This window comes from Maylandia zebra, linkage group LG18, assembly GCF_041146795.1.
Source record: "Maylandia zebra isolate NMK-2024a linkage group LG18, Mzebra_GT3a, whole genome shotgun sequence".
NCBI lineage: Eukaryota > Metazoa > Chordata > Actinopteri > Cichliformes > Cichlidae > Maylandia > Maylandia zebra.
Genome location: NC_135184.1, coordinates 9,053,302 through 9,069,981, shown reverse-complemented (window position 1 = coordinate 9,069,981; position 16,680 = coordinate 9,053,302). Strand labels below are relative to the sequence as shown.

The following is a 16,680-nucleotide window of genomic DNA, read 5'->3' as shown; positions in this document are numbered from 1 at the left end:
CCTACTATTCCTTGAACACTTCTGTGATCACTTTGTTGGATCCCCTTATTTTTTTTAGTGTACAAATCACACAAAAAGTGGAACAGTAGGATACATCACAGGGGAGTGCTGGGATGTGAGAATGTGGAATAGTAATAGTTAGAAATGAAGTGATCCATGAGCTTAATGGATCTGAATAGGATGAAAAATACATGTTTTGTAATACTTCCTTCACATTATGAGTGTAAAGTGTCTTTAAAGACCAGCTTAGTGACTTAATCTTATCTTTGGTTTTCTTCATCCTCCTCTTGTACACCACTTGACCCACTTGAACTTGTACCACCCTGGAAACTATCTCTGGAAGACTCTCACTCTTCTAGGAAACATCTCGCACCATGTGGACTTTCCGCTGCTTGTCAGGGAATTCTCATCTCATTTTGTACTTTCCTGCCTTTTGTAAACATTTTTATCTCTGAGCCTGTTGTGAGTCTTCCAGTTATATGATTAGCTGTGACAGATATGCTCTTATTTTAGTCAGTTTATTAATCCACATACTACTAAACAGCGTTTCTTGCCTCTGATATACATAATTAAAATGATTGTGTATAGGTCTTAGTCAGCTATGCTCATGTGGAACCATCTGTTTAGACTGGAAGACTTCAAATGAAACTGCAATTGAGGTTTAAGTCTTACTGATACTATGTTAACCCCAGCTGCATCCTACTGAAACCCTAACATAAATTTATCAGCATGTTTACAGATTTGTAACACATCTACCAAACGCAGCTTGACATGATCATTTTTCTTTGGTTCAGTCATAAAGGGGGTGGGTGTCTAGTTGGATGTCTTTGTCTCTCTTTGATGTCATTTCAAGCACTGACACGTGCCAAATATACATTTGTATTGCTTACAACACTGAAAATAACCCTTTCATTGCTCATCTTGTTAACAATTATAATGGAAAAGCCTCTTTAAACTATTTATTTCTCACTGAAACTTTTTTAATAAAAACTAAAAACAAATAAACATTAAATCAACCCAAAAAAGGAAAGAAAAGCTGACAGGAAGTCTGGTTTGTCAAAACGTTATGCTGCTTCCTCATTGATCATTTGAGAGAATCATGACTCGTGGTGTAGTCTTGTTTGCGCTACTTTTGTTCTACATAATAGAAGTACAAGGTAAGAACTTGTTCTTTTTTCACAGCTACTGTGTTGTTATTTTTAAAGAACTTTACACAATACAAATCAAATAACAAAAATGCTGTTTTCAGTAATGCCTTTATTTTAGTCATGATGCTAATAAAATTCAAAATGATACAGTAAATTTAGTTTCTACTGAGATGTTGATTTAGTAGTGTGAATATCTGCTCACATTTGTTGTTGGGGCATGGGGGGAACAATAACATATCAATACTGCCTTACTAGGATAATCTACTCAATATTATCAACATTGCTTTGAAATAATACAGTCGTTCAAATGTAGTATGTACTTAAAATATGACGTAGAAACACAAATGAATCATAACTCTGTACACTAGATACTGGAAATACTACAAATATAAACTTTATGAAAAAATGAAAAATAAAATAATCTTTTCTGTTTCATATCAGTATCTGTATGTCTGGCTGTATGTTGTGCATATTATATGTATATTATATTTGTCTCTGTGTCAAATGAATTTCTGCTGCTGCACAGCAAAAACCCAACGAGTTGGAAAAAATTTTTTTTTCTTCTGCACATTTCGGTATTTCCTTTGCCCTGTTTGAAAAAATATTCAGAATTGTTACACATTTGAGTGGAACCAGCTGTACGTTTGCTGGCATGACTGTCAGAAGATGTTCTTTTAATTTTTATAGCACCAATTCATAACCAGTCAGACAGGCACAGTATAAATTTCTTCATTAACAAACAGCAGACTCATGAGCTGACGCTAAAAATTTTTTGGTCCTCTTCTACACTTTGCACAGGTCAGCCTGTAAGGTTTATTTGGTGGCTTAGTTTGTAATAATGCTGCTCCCCTCGTAACAAATCTTGAGCTCGACCAGAGTCTCAGTGCCCAGCAGTTTGTATGAGAAGGGTTTACTTCTCTATTAAAAACATAACGATTCTATCTTGATCTGAATTACCTCACTGAGAGAGACAGAGAGAGCGCTTTCTCTTCCGTATCTTTATCGGGTCTGCTGGAGTTTTATTCAGTAATTTTTGCTGCTAATGCCAGAATGCTGGTTATTACTGACGTGTACAGGCTGGATTTTATTTCTCCTTAAATTATGGCTCAAAGTTAGTATCACCCTGTGACTTTAGCATCACAGTAATTTACCTCACTGTCTCAATCTTCTCTTGATTTATCTCTTATCTCAGCTAATCTGAGGCAAAAATGCATTTATGAGGATACAAACTGTATTATACTGAGCCTTAAACACACTTTGATCAGTTAATAAATATCTTAATCTTATTTTAGAAATCTTACATCAATCTTGTTAATGCAAGACAACAACTTGACAACAAGCAGCTTTTATTACGGCAGCGTTAATTTAACATTGTTTTTAAATTTTTTATATCATTTAGCACGTTATGGAAGGAATTTGAATATGGAGTTACAGTTAATGTTTGAATAATCTGTGCTACTTTGCGCCACCGTCCAATCATTTGTTTTCATGAATGCTCAGCTGGTCTGACATTATCAATTATGGGACTGCATTTTCTCCTCTTATTTCATAAAGTATGATCACAGTGCATCCTTTGCTAAAGTAATAAATTAATAAAGGAAGCACTCAAGCTTCTTTTCCTTTGGAACTGAACAGAGCAAACAATTCTTAATATGTCCACCACACAGATACTCAGATAGGTCACTTGAGTCATTTAGGGACCTTCTTAAGCAAAATGGACTATTTGAAATGACCCAAGAAGTTTCTTATTTTAGCAATATTGCATAGATGAAATAAGGCAGTCCTAAGTTTTTTTTTAATGACTGCAATACTGGGTTACTGGAGACCACAGTAACCCCATTCATATAGGGCTAGGGATATGATCTGCTTTCACCGATTAACAATAAATGGGTATCATCTTCATAACAATAAAAATAAATCCAGTGTTTCATATATAAAATAAATATGAACCCAGTGCAGTAGGTATTCTATTGCTATATTTTGATATCTGTAGTACAGGTCTCTAGCATTAAGCGAAACAAAACTTTACTCAACTCATTCTTCTTGCTTCCTCCACTTCTGTACCATTGATTCATTAATGTTGAATTCTCTCACAGCTCTTCTATTCCCATGTTCTACTGCGTGACTGATAGAGTTTGAAATCCGCTTCGTAAGCATGTCTCTTAACAGCTGCCATTTTGGGGTCCTTATGCACACACAATACGGTAATATTATGTTGAAGCACGGCTCTGAGAGGCTCCTGACTGCGGTAGCCATGTTGCTCCGACAATCCGTCAAGCGGTGCGGCTTCGCAGCTTACCAAAGTCGTACTAAAACATTTTGACAGATTATTGAGCATCGTGTACCATATAAAATCACTTTGTGATCAGTAAGCACAACCAGAATTGATACATAAGGCGTCCTTTTGAGAAAATTTAATGATTTCAAGTGCGCCTTATTGTCAAAAAATACGGTACTAAAAAACTCTTGTGCTTTAAGTGCTTCATTGAGCTGAAATTTAAACTTAAATCTCAAGATATATAAAATAAAAAGAAAGTCAGAATTAAAAATGCTTCAAAGCCTTCGAACTGAACATCTTATCATGGGTCATGGGCATCTGAGAAGTTCCGCCCTTGGCTATCTATGATTAATTTAGGCCACGATATGGGCATGATGTGTGTCTGTTGTTGACCACACAGAGACTTTCAGAGTGGTGCGACCTAGGATTTTTTTGGTAGAACATTGGAACATTGGTGGAATGTGCAGCTGTTGTCGCGTGCTTTTGGATTGTTGTGGCAATTGCCTACGTCATTTCCTCTTTCTGCGCATCTGTGCAGAGACACGTGTGACACACAAATTGATCGAACAGTGCAGCACGGATTCGGTGCTGCGACGCTTCAGCGGCTCATTCAGCTAATCTAAGCAGCACCTTCATAATTGGTTTAGGCCACGAAATGGTCAAGTTGTCTGCTGTTGGCCAAACAGAGACTTTGAGAGTTGCAGAAACTTTTTTTTTTTTTAAACTGGAATGGCTGGTCGCACCAGTGCGACCTATGATTTTGTTTTTATTCGCACCATTGAGAATTTAGGTCCCATTTGCGACAAAATTGGTTGCACTCTAGAGCCCTGCTCTGGTAAGATGTTGGGATCGGCCGTATCACATGCTGCAGTGAGGTCTAACAGGACAAGCACAAAGGCCAAAGAATCATTCATTAGTGCCATTTTGTGTTATAATGAATCTCTGCAAATGCTCACATAGCTCTTTTACAACAACTTGTTATTTATGTATTTTCTTAAAGGAAGATGACACTTATCCATAAGTAGCCAAGGCTTTGAGAATGGGACTTTTATGAGTTTATTTGCAGCCATCTTAAACGCCTGTGATAAATAAAAAATAGAATATAATCAATTTATCATATCCCCCCCCCAAAAAAAAACACAACAACAACAACAGAGCAAAACAAAAAAAAACCAAACTAAAGCAATAATTAATGGCAAGACTTATGTGAACAGGTCCAACAAACAGCAATTACTGAGGTTATAGCTGAGGGAGATCAATGAGAGAGAAGCAGTCTAGAAATATATCCGAAGTTAATAAATATGGGAAGGCTGTGATTAATTATTTTTTATAATAAGTAGCACAAGGCTTAACAGAGCTCTCAGTCTTTGCCAGCAAGGTACAGTGTTGAAAAGAAATGTGTGACTATTTCTTATTTTTCCACCTGAATATTAATGATTACTTTATTATTTTTTTCAGACAACAGTCTTCCACATTGCTGGAAAGCCACTTCCTTTTTAGGTTATTCCTTCTAAATTGTATGAAGGAGAATCCTTGATGCAGTTCCCTCTAAGCTGCGCGCGTGCGCAATTGCGCACTGCTGGCACGGTCTCTGCGCACAGAAAATCTGCGTTGCGCACGAAAAAAAAAAAAACTAACCTGAATTGAAATTAAAATTAAAACTTTAACAATTCAGTTTTGCAGTGTTAGTCATTAAGTGACTGGCTGCTCCTGTATGGGATTAGAGCGATGCCACCTTTCCCATAGTCCAGCCAATGATGCGATTCACATTCGTATATACGCAGCTAATCAACGTGGTTAACAGGCTATGACAGCGTCCTCATGTGCCGACACCGGAGTTTTAGCTAGCAAAGCGGCGTGGCTGATGTGGAGTGAAGCCACGTTAATGACAACATGTACAACCATTGGAGATGTGGTTGTACATGTTGTGGACTTTATACCAGTTTTTAAAGGCCACGTAAAACCAGAGTTATGATAAAAATATATGTAATGTTTGGTTTTCTTCCTGAATACTATCGTTGTTTATATTTACTGCGGGAAGAAACAGCAAAAACGGCGTTTTATAAGGAAAACGCTCGAAAGCGCTCTCGCTGTGAGAAAAGCCAAAACCAAAAAACCCCCACCCTTTCCTATTGGTCGGAAAATGTACCATGTCAACCAATCAAAAAATGATATGGCAACAGTTGTTTAGGAAGGGGAGGGGAGGGGGGGGGGGGGTAGTTTTAGGAGTGTTTTGAGATGTGACAGATTTGCGACGTTTAGCGCAAATCTTGTGTAGTTAGTGTGTAGTGTAGTCAATAGTTTTGTTGTGTGTGTCAGAACAATGAGGCGACTGCTGAATGTTACAGGTGTTACAGGAGTGATACATCTCCTGTTGTCAGGCCTGCAGGTATCAGGCTGTGATGTTCTCCTTTATCGCATAGTCGACAGAAATTATTTTTTGGAGTGGCGCAAATAATTTGTGTGGCATCAAATTTGATGCAGAACAGCTGATTGTTCTGTAAATAGTTTGAAATGTTTATTTAAAAAAATCAAAAAAACACCTTGGCTGCATTTTTAGGTAAACAGCTGCAAAAAATTTTGTTGTTTGCATAACTCAGTAACTTTTTTGAGGAAGTAACTATATAATTAATTTTCCAACATTGGTCATTATTTACTGTATTTTGCAGACAGAGAGTTACAGGACTCTCCCAGACCACAGACTCATACTCATAATACTAGTCAGAGCTTTATAAAAAAAATAATAAAATAGGAAGTTGTGTTTTCAAAATTGGACTGTAAGTTATTTTTTACTTCCAATAGTGTTAACATACTACACAAGATTTTTTTTTTTTAATTTTCATTGTAAATGGGCTAAAGCAGTTAATTAAAAGAAGTAATTAGAAGAAGTTTGTGTGTTCGCTCAGACACATGAAACATTAGAGGGAACATTGGTCAAGAATTTACACCAGTGTCCTGTTATATTTTAGATAGCAAGGAGCAGACGGTCGAGTTTAATAAACTCCACCGACACAGCGGTGACGCAAATCTGAAGGCTAGACCGTCCAATCTCACAGCCGTTTACTTCCGGCCTGACCTTCTGAGGACCCGACCCACATAGACCGCGAAGGCCGGGTCCTCAGGAGGATGCAGCCCATGAATTTGGACTTATCCTTATCCCAGAATGCCGCCAAAACATTTGCGAGATCTCGCAAAACTTTATGTTTTTTTCTCCCATGTCCCTTGCAGGGCTCCGTATTTGGTTGATGTATAAACTAGAGTGAAATTCTGTTTTCCAGATGTGTTTGAGGATTTTGGCAGTTACTAAGACTTGATTATTAAAATCACTCACCACCATGAACTTTGACCAAATATTCACTAACTAATACATAACAGTTTTCCTCTTTGGTGTATTGGAAATCATTTTGAATATTTTTTATTTATGAATTTTGAGGGTATTTTGTTTTCTGGTTCATATTCTGTGGCCTGTGAGAACACAGTGTCTGTAGGGATGGGGTCTTGGTGGGCATTTAATGAGGACGTAAGCAGCTGAGAGATATGTAAGACTGCCTCTCTACTTCCTGGTCTCAACCCTGCATAGATATGTTTCATGTGGTTTGATATATTCATTCATACCGTGGGATGTAACCTGTAACTCCAAACAACCAGGTTTATCTGCTGTGTGAAGCCCACACCATTTTCTGGAGATCGTAGACAGCAAGCAGTTGGATGTGACTAAACAATAATAAAAATAATCAAACAAATAAATAATAAAAAGCTGCATTTGATTTAGGGGCATTGCTGTTGTATTCTCACTATTTCGATGTTCTGTCAGGGTACTGCCAGGGTAATACTCTTCTGGTTTTTAAAGCGTGATCTATGTTTGAGCCTTGTATAACGTTTGCGATATTGTTTCTTGGTCCTTCTGTTCACTAGCTTTGATTCGAGTTCTTGGTCCCTTGTTAGACGATATTAATTCCCTTCTGTCTTCAGTCTGTCCCAGTCTTCCTTTCTGGAACAGACTTCTTTTCATGCTTTGGCTTCTGTCTGTGTCAAGTTCAGGTTTCCAGGTCAGTGTTAGTCATTTCCTTATTTACTTTGGTGACCAATTGGCTCATGTCTTCTGTTCTTCTTCCGGTGTCTAATTATTTGTTTCAGTTATCTTCCCACCTGTTGTGTTTTCCCTTGTTATGTATCGTCTCTGTCTCCTCTTGTCCTTTGTTGTGTCCTTCCTTGCAGTCTGTTCTCCATGAAGACTCATAGATTTACCCAAAAGTTTAATTCTGTTCATCTGGATATAAAGGTTTTAGTAAGAGAAGCATTTTGTCACTCATCCAAGTGACAAAATGCTCATGCTTCATCCCGAGCACTTAGGTCTTCAAGTCAGAGGCTACTGGTGGTCCCACGTACTAGGTTTAAAACACGTGGTATGACTGATCTTATTGTAAAGCACTTTGTGATTTTTATCTGTGAAATGTGCTATATAAATACATTTTACTTACTTACTTCTTCAGTCTTGGATCAGTGATGAAATGTTTTTTCCAGTAAAAACGCTGCATCCAAATGAATAGAATCAACTTTTTGGGATTTCCTTACCTGGATGATTGACATGCATCAACACACTTATGTTTTCCTTGTTTTTCAGTCTGCATTATTCTGTATTATGTTTAAGTTCAGCAATAAAACTGCCTTAGTTTACCTCCCTTGTTTTCAAATCCTGCATTTGGGTCTGACTCTGCCTGCCTCACAGTCAACACTGACATGTTTTTTGTTTTCTGGACAGGAGAATGAAATACTATACCACATAAATTTTTTGTGATCTTGTTGTCATTATATTAAATTTTTCAATATGTAGCTTCATGCACACAATTCTGACATTAGTGTTGTTAAAGTCTTAATTAAAATTTTAATTGTTTTCTTTTAGGTCTCCAACATGTGTTTGTGCTGCATGGAAAGGACTTACGCTTGGATATAAAGGAACCTGTTACACTTGACGAACAGAAAGATTTGTTCTGGAAAGTTAATTCCAGTAACAATATAGCTAAATGTGTTTTTAATAGAGATCCAGTCGTGTATAACGAATATCCAGGAAAGGTTGAGGTGTTTGGACCAAATTACTCTTTGAAATTAAAGAATGTTCAACACAGTGACAGTGGAGATTATAAAGCAGTTGTGGTTGGGGGACGAGACCAGCCTGTGGCTGAATACAAGGTCATAGTTCAAGGTAGGTTTCTATTTTCATTATTACTTTGAAATGTTCACAAATCATAGGCCTATTTTTAATACTTTCACACCTCTTGTTCCCCAGATCCAGTGACTGCTGCCAAACTGACAGTAGAGTCAGTGTCCAACAGCTCAGACTCCTGTAACCTGACTGTGACCTGCAGCACAGTGGACTTTAACATCAGCAGTAGTTTCAGATGTGATGGTAAAATCTGCTCTCATGCAGGAGCAAAGAATTTGAAGGCCACAAAAAAATTTTCCTCTCTAAGTGTTTACCTGCAGCAAGACACCATTTTCTGTAATCACAGCAACCAAGTGAGCTGGAATCAAACCATGAAGGTGCTCAAATCTTACTGTGAAACAGAGACAGGTGAGAATAACGGTCATAATGAATGAAAAACTGAAATAACCAGATTCTAAAGACCTTGCTGTGTGATGTTTGCATGTTGTCCCCATGTCGAACTACTTCTCCAAAAACATGTAGTTTATGGGGTTAACTCAGCTGATGATTGAATGTAGGTGTGAACTAAACACCGACTGAATGGTTGTCAAAAAAATCTGTATTGCCTTCTTAAAGAACTTGCTTAAGCAAACTGCCACAGCCAGGGGTGTGAAATGTAATATTGTAGTGATCAGTAAAAGATTTACTGCTATAATACTTTTTTCTTCTTCTTTGCAAATAAATCCAAGTACTTAACCAAAATTTCTGTGATATAATTAATTTCATTACAGCTCCCAGTGGAGCCACCATAATTGCAGCTTCGACATCTGTTGTCTTCTTGATTCTCTTCATTACCCTTTGTGTCATAATGAAATGTAAGTTCCAATATTTGTTTTTAGTGTAATATGTAGGTAATATTAGGTAATATGTAAAGTACACAAAAATTATATTTTGCATTTAAGCACACAGTTTATACAAATACACATTTCTCATATGATTAGGTAATGGCAGGAGCCCAGATGAAGATATACTTTAGTACAGCAGTAAAGATCTATTTTGTGTATGTTCTGTGTGAGTGTGTTTGTAACTGTGTTGATTCACTGTGGAATGGGAGATTTAAGCTGTAAATAAAAAATGAATAACAATATTAAATAAAAATAAATAACAACAAAGCCATTAAAATTATAAAACAAAGACGGGGAAGTGTTCAGAAGGAAATTCTTGAATTAATTTTGTCCCTAGCTGTACCAGTGTACATGTTAAAGTATAGACTTGGAAAACATTGGAACAGTAAACATTGTTTTGTTAGCTTTAGGAGGTCGTGTAATGATGGTTACAACAATTCAAAGGCAACCTTGATGTCCACCACCCATTAAAGACAATTGAAATTTGCATTATCTATGTAAAGATGCAATTTGTCTATAAATATATCATAAATATACCTCAAACTACTCAAATATTATAAAAGATGATAAATGTCAGTGTTAAATTGATATGTAGTGTATATTCTGTGACTATGTGGGGGTACAGTTTTGTCATTACAATAGTATGGCTGCTGTTCTTGTCTGTGTGTGTGTGTGTGTGTGTGTGTGTGTGTGTGTGTGTGGGACTATGACAGGTTCCATAGGCATGTTTTTTCACACTTAATGAAAGCTATAAAAATATCAAATTAACTTTGACTGCAAAGAGGGATGAGTTTATTTTTCTCTCTCACTTTTTTTTTTAAAGCAGACTGATCTGTTTACAGTCTACTGACAGAACAGGGTTTTTATCAAAAAATTCTGTTTAACTAGCATGCGTTAAGATAGAAAATCGGGAATAAATATTATTGTATTAGTCCAATATATCACTTCTGTTTGGCTACAGTGAGGTCGTTTTTTATGTACTAAAAAAATCACCTAGTAGAAGATGTAAATGTAACACTTTAATAAGGAAATAAAATTTATCCTGCAAGAACTTAAATTTCAAGCAAGTCAATCTATATTTTCTATGACTGACTTACAGGTAAAAGTAAAGGAGGGAACCAGGAAAATACTATATATGCGGTTCCTGAGGTAAGCGGAAACTTTTTTTGGAAAAACAAACCAAAAAAAAAAAAAACCAGAAGAAGAACCTCTCCCACTTTGCTAGTCAAACTGTAGGAACAAATGGTTTAATTGTGAGTAATTAAATTATTGAAAACAGATTTGTTTCTGTACAAAATCCTTTAAATTTTTAACTGGACTAAAGTCTGCAACTACACATGAACAAAACTGTTTCACAAACTACTTTCTAAAATCAACCCCATCTCCTTTCTACACCAACTGTTCCATCTAGTTTGCTTATGCGGATCCAACCTTATGCTTGTTCTTGTCACATTTAGACATCACCGTTTGTGATATTTTCTTGCATTCAGACTTCCTGGCTTATTATTGTATAACACATGTAAGATAAAGTAATCATGACTATGACATTTTCCTAACAAAGCACTTTTGGTTTATTTCCAGGACATCATTCCAGGCCAGACTCAAAATCAGACTCCCGCAGGACATGAATCATGTAATTCTCCAACATCTACTTATGCTTTGGTGGAGTTTCACACTGGACAAAAATCCACTAAGACTGAAAACATCCCCCAGCCAGAGACAGTGTATGCTCAGGTGGACAGAGCTGCAAAGCCCAATTCTACAGTCCAACAACAAACACCCAGAGCTGAAGAAAACCAATAACTGTATTTATAATGATCAACAGAGGTCACTGATGTACCATGTGTGCAAAATGTGGATGTTCATGTTACTCTGACCAAGAGAGAAACATATTAATCAGAAAGCATATGGATCTGTTCACTCACATGTAGCTCACTTTACACACGAGAGGCTGGTTGCTGAATGATATTGTGGTCTAACTTAAAGATAATTCAAATTAAGATAAAAATTGAGCTAACAGAGCTAGTTAACCCAATTTTTATTCTTTCAAAGTCTTATTTTTGAGAAAATGAAATACACAGAGTTTACAGACATACCAACAAAGTGGGTAGACTCAGCTGAGAACCAATGAGTGTATGTGCCTGCAGAATATTGTGAAATATCTGCAATATTTAGTTTGTAATGTTATTACATTAATAACATTACATTACACGTGTATATGTTTCTTTTTATCATATATAATGGTTTTTGAATCAGTAAATGTGTCCGCACAAGCATTTCACTGCATCTTGTATGATTGTGCATGTGACAAATAAAGGTTGTTTGTTTGTTGTTGGTTTTGTTTTTGTTTAATTGTACTCTAACTGCTTTGGATTTGTGTATAATAAAACCAGTGCAGTGCTCTTTAACTTTAAAAATATTCTACAGTCTTGAAAATGTGAAACTATTTATAGCCAGGTAAAAATGGCAGAAGTCTCAAAGAAGAGGAGAATACATGAACTAACACAGTACATGTAAGTCTTAAATGAGATGCCAATCTATTTGAATGCATTTAAACCATTTATAGGCAGATTAGTTAACATCCCCTTTATCACACTGTGCAACACAGCTAATCATACAGATAAATAGACTTTGGTATTAAATTACCAATGGCCATTTTTTCAAACTTCACAAATGTCACGTGGTTGTAAAAAACAGTAGCCATAAGTGTATAGTCTGTATGGGCTTGTGTACAGTTGTGGCAGCGACGGAGAAAACAAAAGCAATTTTTTCTGTATTTTTTTGTTTGTCTAGTCAGACTGACTGCAGTAATGATGTGTTTTCTTTGTAGCGGTTGAAACAATAAAGAGATGAACACCAAGTCAGTTTGACAGACCTTCACATATGTACATGGATTCCTATTACATGCAATAAGGAAGAACATCAAGACGCTTTTAACTACAGTATATAGTGTCTGTCCTCTTTGTCCATACACATTGGCACCTGTATGATAACCCATATCTTCTAAAGGTCACTGATCACATGCTTCCCACTTACGATTGGATGCCTGTAAATGCACCTGAAAGCATATGTCACATGAACCACATGAAACCAGATGCATGTAACACTAATTATAAGTGCATAGGTGTGTGTGTGTGTGTGTGTGTGTGTGTGTGTATACACTTCTCAATTTCATTTGTTTTTTCACAGATGTCAGAGAAGCCTTTGTATTCTTTTTGATCAGCAGTGGTTTTCTCCTTGAACTCTCCCATGGATGCTATTTATTCCACAGTCTCTTTGTTTTGTCAAATCATGAACTCTGACCTTCACTGAGACAGGTGAAGCTTGGAGTTCTTTAATGCTGTTCTGGGTTCTTTTGTGACATTACTCTTGGTGCGCTCTTGGAGTAATGTCGGCTGGCTGGTCATTCTTGGGAAACTTCAGCTTTTCTCCATGTGTGTATAATGGCTCTCACTGTGGTTCACCTAATCCCAAAGTATTAAAAAAATGTTTGTAACCCTTTACAAAATAATAGATGCAAGTGACTTTGTTTCTCAGGTGTGGTTTTTTTTGGGGGGTTTTTTTAGATCGTGGCATGGTTTGTTGCCTTTTGAGATCTTAGCCTACTTCAGTTTGGCAGACAGGTTCTCTTTAAGTGAATCACCAGTTCTGCCATTAATCAGGCCTGAGTGTGTTTAGTGACACTGAATTTAGTTTTCCAAAAACTGATTAGCATCACTTGGCTACTACTTAACCTCTTAATTCTTAGGCAATAAGAGTGTACTTTTTCACATTGCTATATACTAGATATTTTGAACATTGTCCTGATGTAAGTGGATTCATCATTTACAATTTACACCCTGGTAACATCCATGTGACATGACTTTAGATGGAGGAAGTATCATAGTTGTGGGTCTGGTAACACAGTGTTTATGTGTTTTTGAGTTTGGTTAATATTCTTTGATTTAGTGTCATTCGTGATTTTACTTCTCTTAATTGTTTTGTGCTTATGTTATAGTTTTTAGTTTTTAGGTTTCTGTCCCTGTGTTTCACATTTCTTGTGTTTCCGTGTTCCATGTTCCCTCTCTGTCTTTCCAGATCAGTCAATCCCCCATGTTTGTCTCTCTCCCTGTTCTCAGTGTTAAGCTTGTGTGTCTGCGTCCACATCTCATTATTTGTCATGCTTCCTGTTTTATTTTGATAGTCCTTGTCCTGTGTTCACTGTATTTAGTTTTGCCTCCCCTTTGTCTCGTTATGTCACATTTATCCCACCTGTTCCCCATTCTCTCGTTTTCCTGTCTGTGTATTTAAGTCTTCAGTTTTCTCCGGTTTGTTGTCACGTTCTCTGCGTTAGCTCTTGTCATGTCTTCCAAGTTCAAGATCCTTAGTTTCTCTCAGTTTCCCTTACCTTAAGAATGGTTTCTTTATAGCGTCTTTTCTACTGAGACCACTTACATTTACAGATGTGGACAAAATTGTTGGTACCCTTCAGTCAATGAAAAAAAAAACAACTCATAATGGTCACAGAAATGACTTTAATCTCACAAAAGTAATAATAAATAAAAATTCTATAAATGTTAACCGATGAAAGTCAGACATTCAACCATGCTTCAAAAGAATTATTTAGGGCGCCTCTTAGCCATTCTTGGGTGTTTCTGTGTGTTTTGGGTCATTGTCCTGTTGCAAGACCCATGACTGTGACAGAGACCAAGCTTTCTGACACTGGCCAGCACATTTCTCTCTAGAATCCCTTGATAGTCTTGAGATTTCCTTGTACCCTGCACATATTCAATACACTGTGTGCCAGATGCAGCAAAGCAGCCACAGAACATAATAGAGCCTCCTCCATGTTTCACAGTAGGGACAGTTTTCTTTTCTAGATATGCTTCATTTTTCTGTCTGTGAACCTAGAGCTGATGTACCTTGGCAAAAAGTTAAATTTTCACCACATCTGTCCACAGGACATTATCTCAGCATCCAGAAGCTTTGTGGCTTGTCAACATGTAGTTTGGCATATTCCAGTCTGGCTTTTTTATGATTTGTTTTCAACAGTGGTGTCCTCTGTAGGAGTGTTTAGCTTATTTTAGAGTTTAGAAATGTGTTAACATAGAATGTAGAACTATTGTAGAGATACTGCCCTTAATATAATAAAGGCCTCACTGTGTCGTGAACTTAGGAGTAGATGGTAGGAGACCCCTCCCCCACTTGAATTGTGAAAGTAAAACAGAGAGCTGAGTGGAAATTTCCCAGAGAATGTTTGGGTGGGGGTCTCAACATTTGTAACTGGATAACTGTGGTCTGGAAGGGAGATGGGTTTTATGACCTAGGGAGTTACCTACACCCACAGTGTTTTAACTGTCACGCACACACATCCACACGCACACTCACTCATGTGCACTCACACATACACACAGGTATGCGTACACAGTCACACACGAGCACTCACATAGACACGCGGGAACGCGCACATGTAGGCATTCATGTGCTCGTGCACATAGACACAGACAGAGTTTGCAGCACACCGTAGGGGGTTTTATGATGGGGTCGCTTCTATAAAGCTGACTGTAACTAACAAAGGGGTGAAGATTTTGGAGAGGGACACCGGCCTCGTCTTCCCTTCTAGAAGTGCATGCTTAAATGAAGATGAATAAAGATGAATAAAGGTTTTGTGAAAATAACTACTGAGTTCCGGTGCCGTCTCTGGATGCCTCGACGAATAAAAGAACCGGGGTAAAACTGATTTGTCAACACCTCCTTGGTCGTCTCCCATGTAGTCCACTTTGGCTCAAACAACGATGGATGGTGCGATTTGACACTGATATTTCTTGAGCATGAAGTTCACCTTGGATCTCTTTAGAAGTCTTTCTGGAATCTTTTGTTACCATTCAGATTATCCGTCTCTTTGATTTGTCATCAATTTTCCTCCTGTGGCCACATCCAGGGAGGTTGGCTACAGTCCCATGGATCTTAAATTTTGGAATAGCATGTGTACCTATAGTCACAGGAATATCGAGCTGCTTGTACATTGGTCTTCTAGCCTTTACCTTTAACATGCTTGTCTATGATTTTCTTTCTAATCTCCTGAGACAATTCTTTCCTTCTTTTTCTCTGGTCCATGTTGAGTGTGGTAGATACCATGTACATAGTGATTACCTGGAGCCCTATATATAGGCCCACTGACTGATCACAAGATTGTAGACACCTGTGATGCTAATTAGTGGACATACCTTGGATGACCATGTCTCTTTGGTCACATTATTTTCTAGGGGTCCCATCATTTTTGTCCAGGCCTGTTTCATGCATTTATTTTTTAAATAATTCCCTTGGAGCATGGTTGAAATCAGTGTCTGACTTTCATCGGTTAACATTTATAGAATTTTTGGAAAAGGGTGGAGTGCCGACTCCGGGTCAGGGACGAGTTCCTGCCCCAAGTGAAGGAGTTTAAGTATCTCGGGGTCTTGTTCACGAGTGACCTTTTCCCACAATTTAATTATGTTATTTTCATACCTTTTCTCTCAGTGCAAAACAAGAGTGCCACTATCTCAAAAAAAAAAAAAAAAAAAAAAAAAAGATGCAGTAGAGGGTTTATCTTATGTTTTCAAAATTCTGAATTGATTTTCTCTCAAATTTCTCTCAGAAAAACTTAATTTTACTGCTTTAAATGAGTGGACACTTATTTAAGTAGCTGTGTTCACCCGTTTCCTTTTTCATAGGTCTATGTTTCAACACCTCTTGCAGCTTCAGCTTATACATACAGTACATACAGATGTACAACCTACTGCCCTCTGTCTGTGACACTGAAGTAATGTCACACAATCAGCAAGTCTGTACTCTTTCTACGTTATCTCTTTGCCCCCCTCTTCTTTCCTTTTTTTGATCTGCTCACCATGCAAAAAGAAAAAAAACAAACAAAACAAAAAATGAACCAAAGAGGTTAAAAAAACAGAACCAATACGGAACCGAAATGAGAAGCTTGAAAGGACCAATAAGTGTGGTTTGACAAAACATTATGCTACCTTCTTCATTGCTCAGTTGAGAGAATCATGACTGGTTCATTTCCTGGTAAAAACCCAAACATGTACTGTAATAGTTCAATTAGTAGCACTACAACTGAAAAGTAGACAAACCTGAATCGTTTTTTGTGACCTGTATGTTGGTAATGGTGTTTGTATTTCATGTTTTCTGTCATGGGTGATTGCTGTTGCTGCTTCAGAACATAGCACTTTA

General features: G+C 37.3%; 1 protein-coding gene across 1 annotated transcript; it reads left to right on the top strand.

Moving 5' to 3' along the window:
- Positions 1-87: 87 nt before the first annotated feature.
- Positions 88-11,805, top strand: LOC101485747 (uncharacterized). The gene is made up of 6 exons (XM_014413595.3): positions 88-1,157; positions 8,330-8,629; positions 8,714-8,998; positions 9,361-9,444; positions 10,574-10,623; positions 11,056-11,805. The coding sequence occupies exons 1-6, from the start codon at positions 1,100-1,102 to the stop codon at positions 11,275-11,277; spliced, it is 999 nt and encodes a 332-aa protein (XP_014269081.3). The 5' UTR covers positions 88-1,099; the 3' UTR covers positions 11,278-11,805.
- Positions 11,806-16,680: the final 4,875 nt, after the last annotated feature.

What these genes read in the sequence shown, in the direction of transcription:
- LOC101485747 (XM_014413595.3), top strand. Translation starts at nt 1,100, where the DNA reads ATGACTCGTGGTGTAGTCTTGTTTGCGCTACTTTTGTTCTACATAATA. An exon ending in ATACAAGGTCATAGTTCAAG is followed by an intron (nt 8,630 to 8,713) that starts GTAGGTTTCTAT and finishes CTTGTTCCCCAG; the next exon opens with ATCCAGTGACTGCTGCCAAA. An exon ending in TTACTGTGAAACAGAGACAG is followed by an intron (nt 8,999 to 9,360) that starts GTGAGAATAACG and finishes ATTTCATTACAG; the next exon opens with CTCCCAGTGGAGCCACCATA.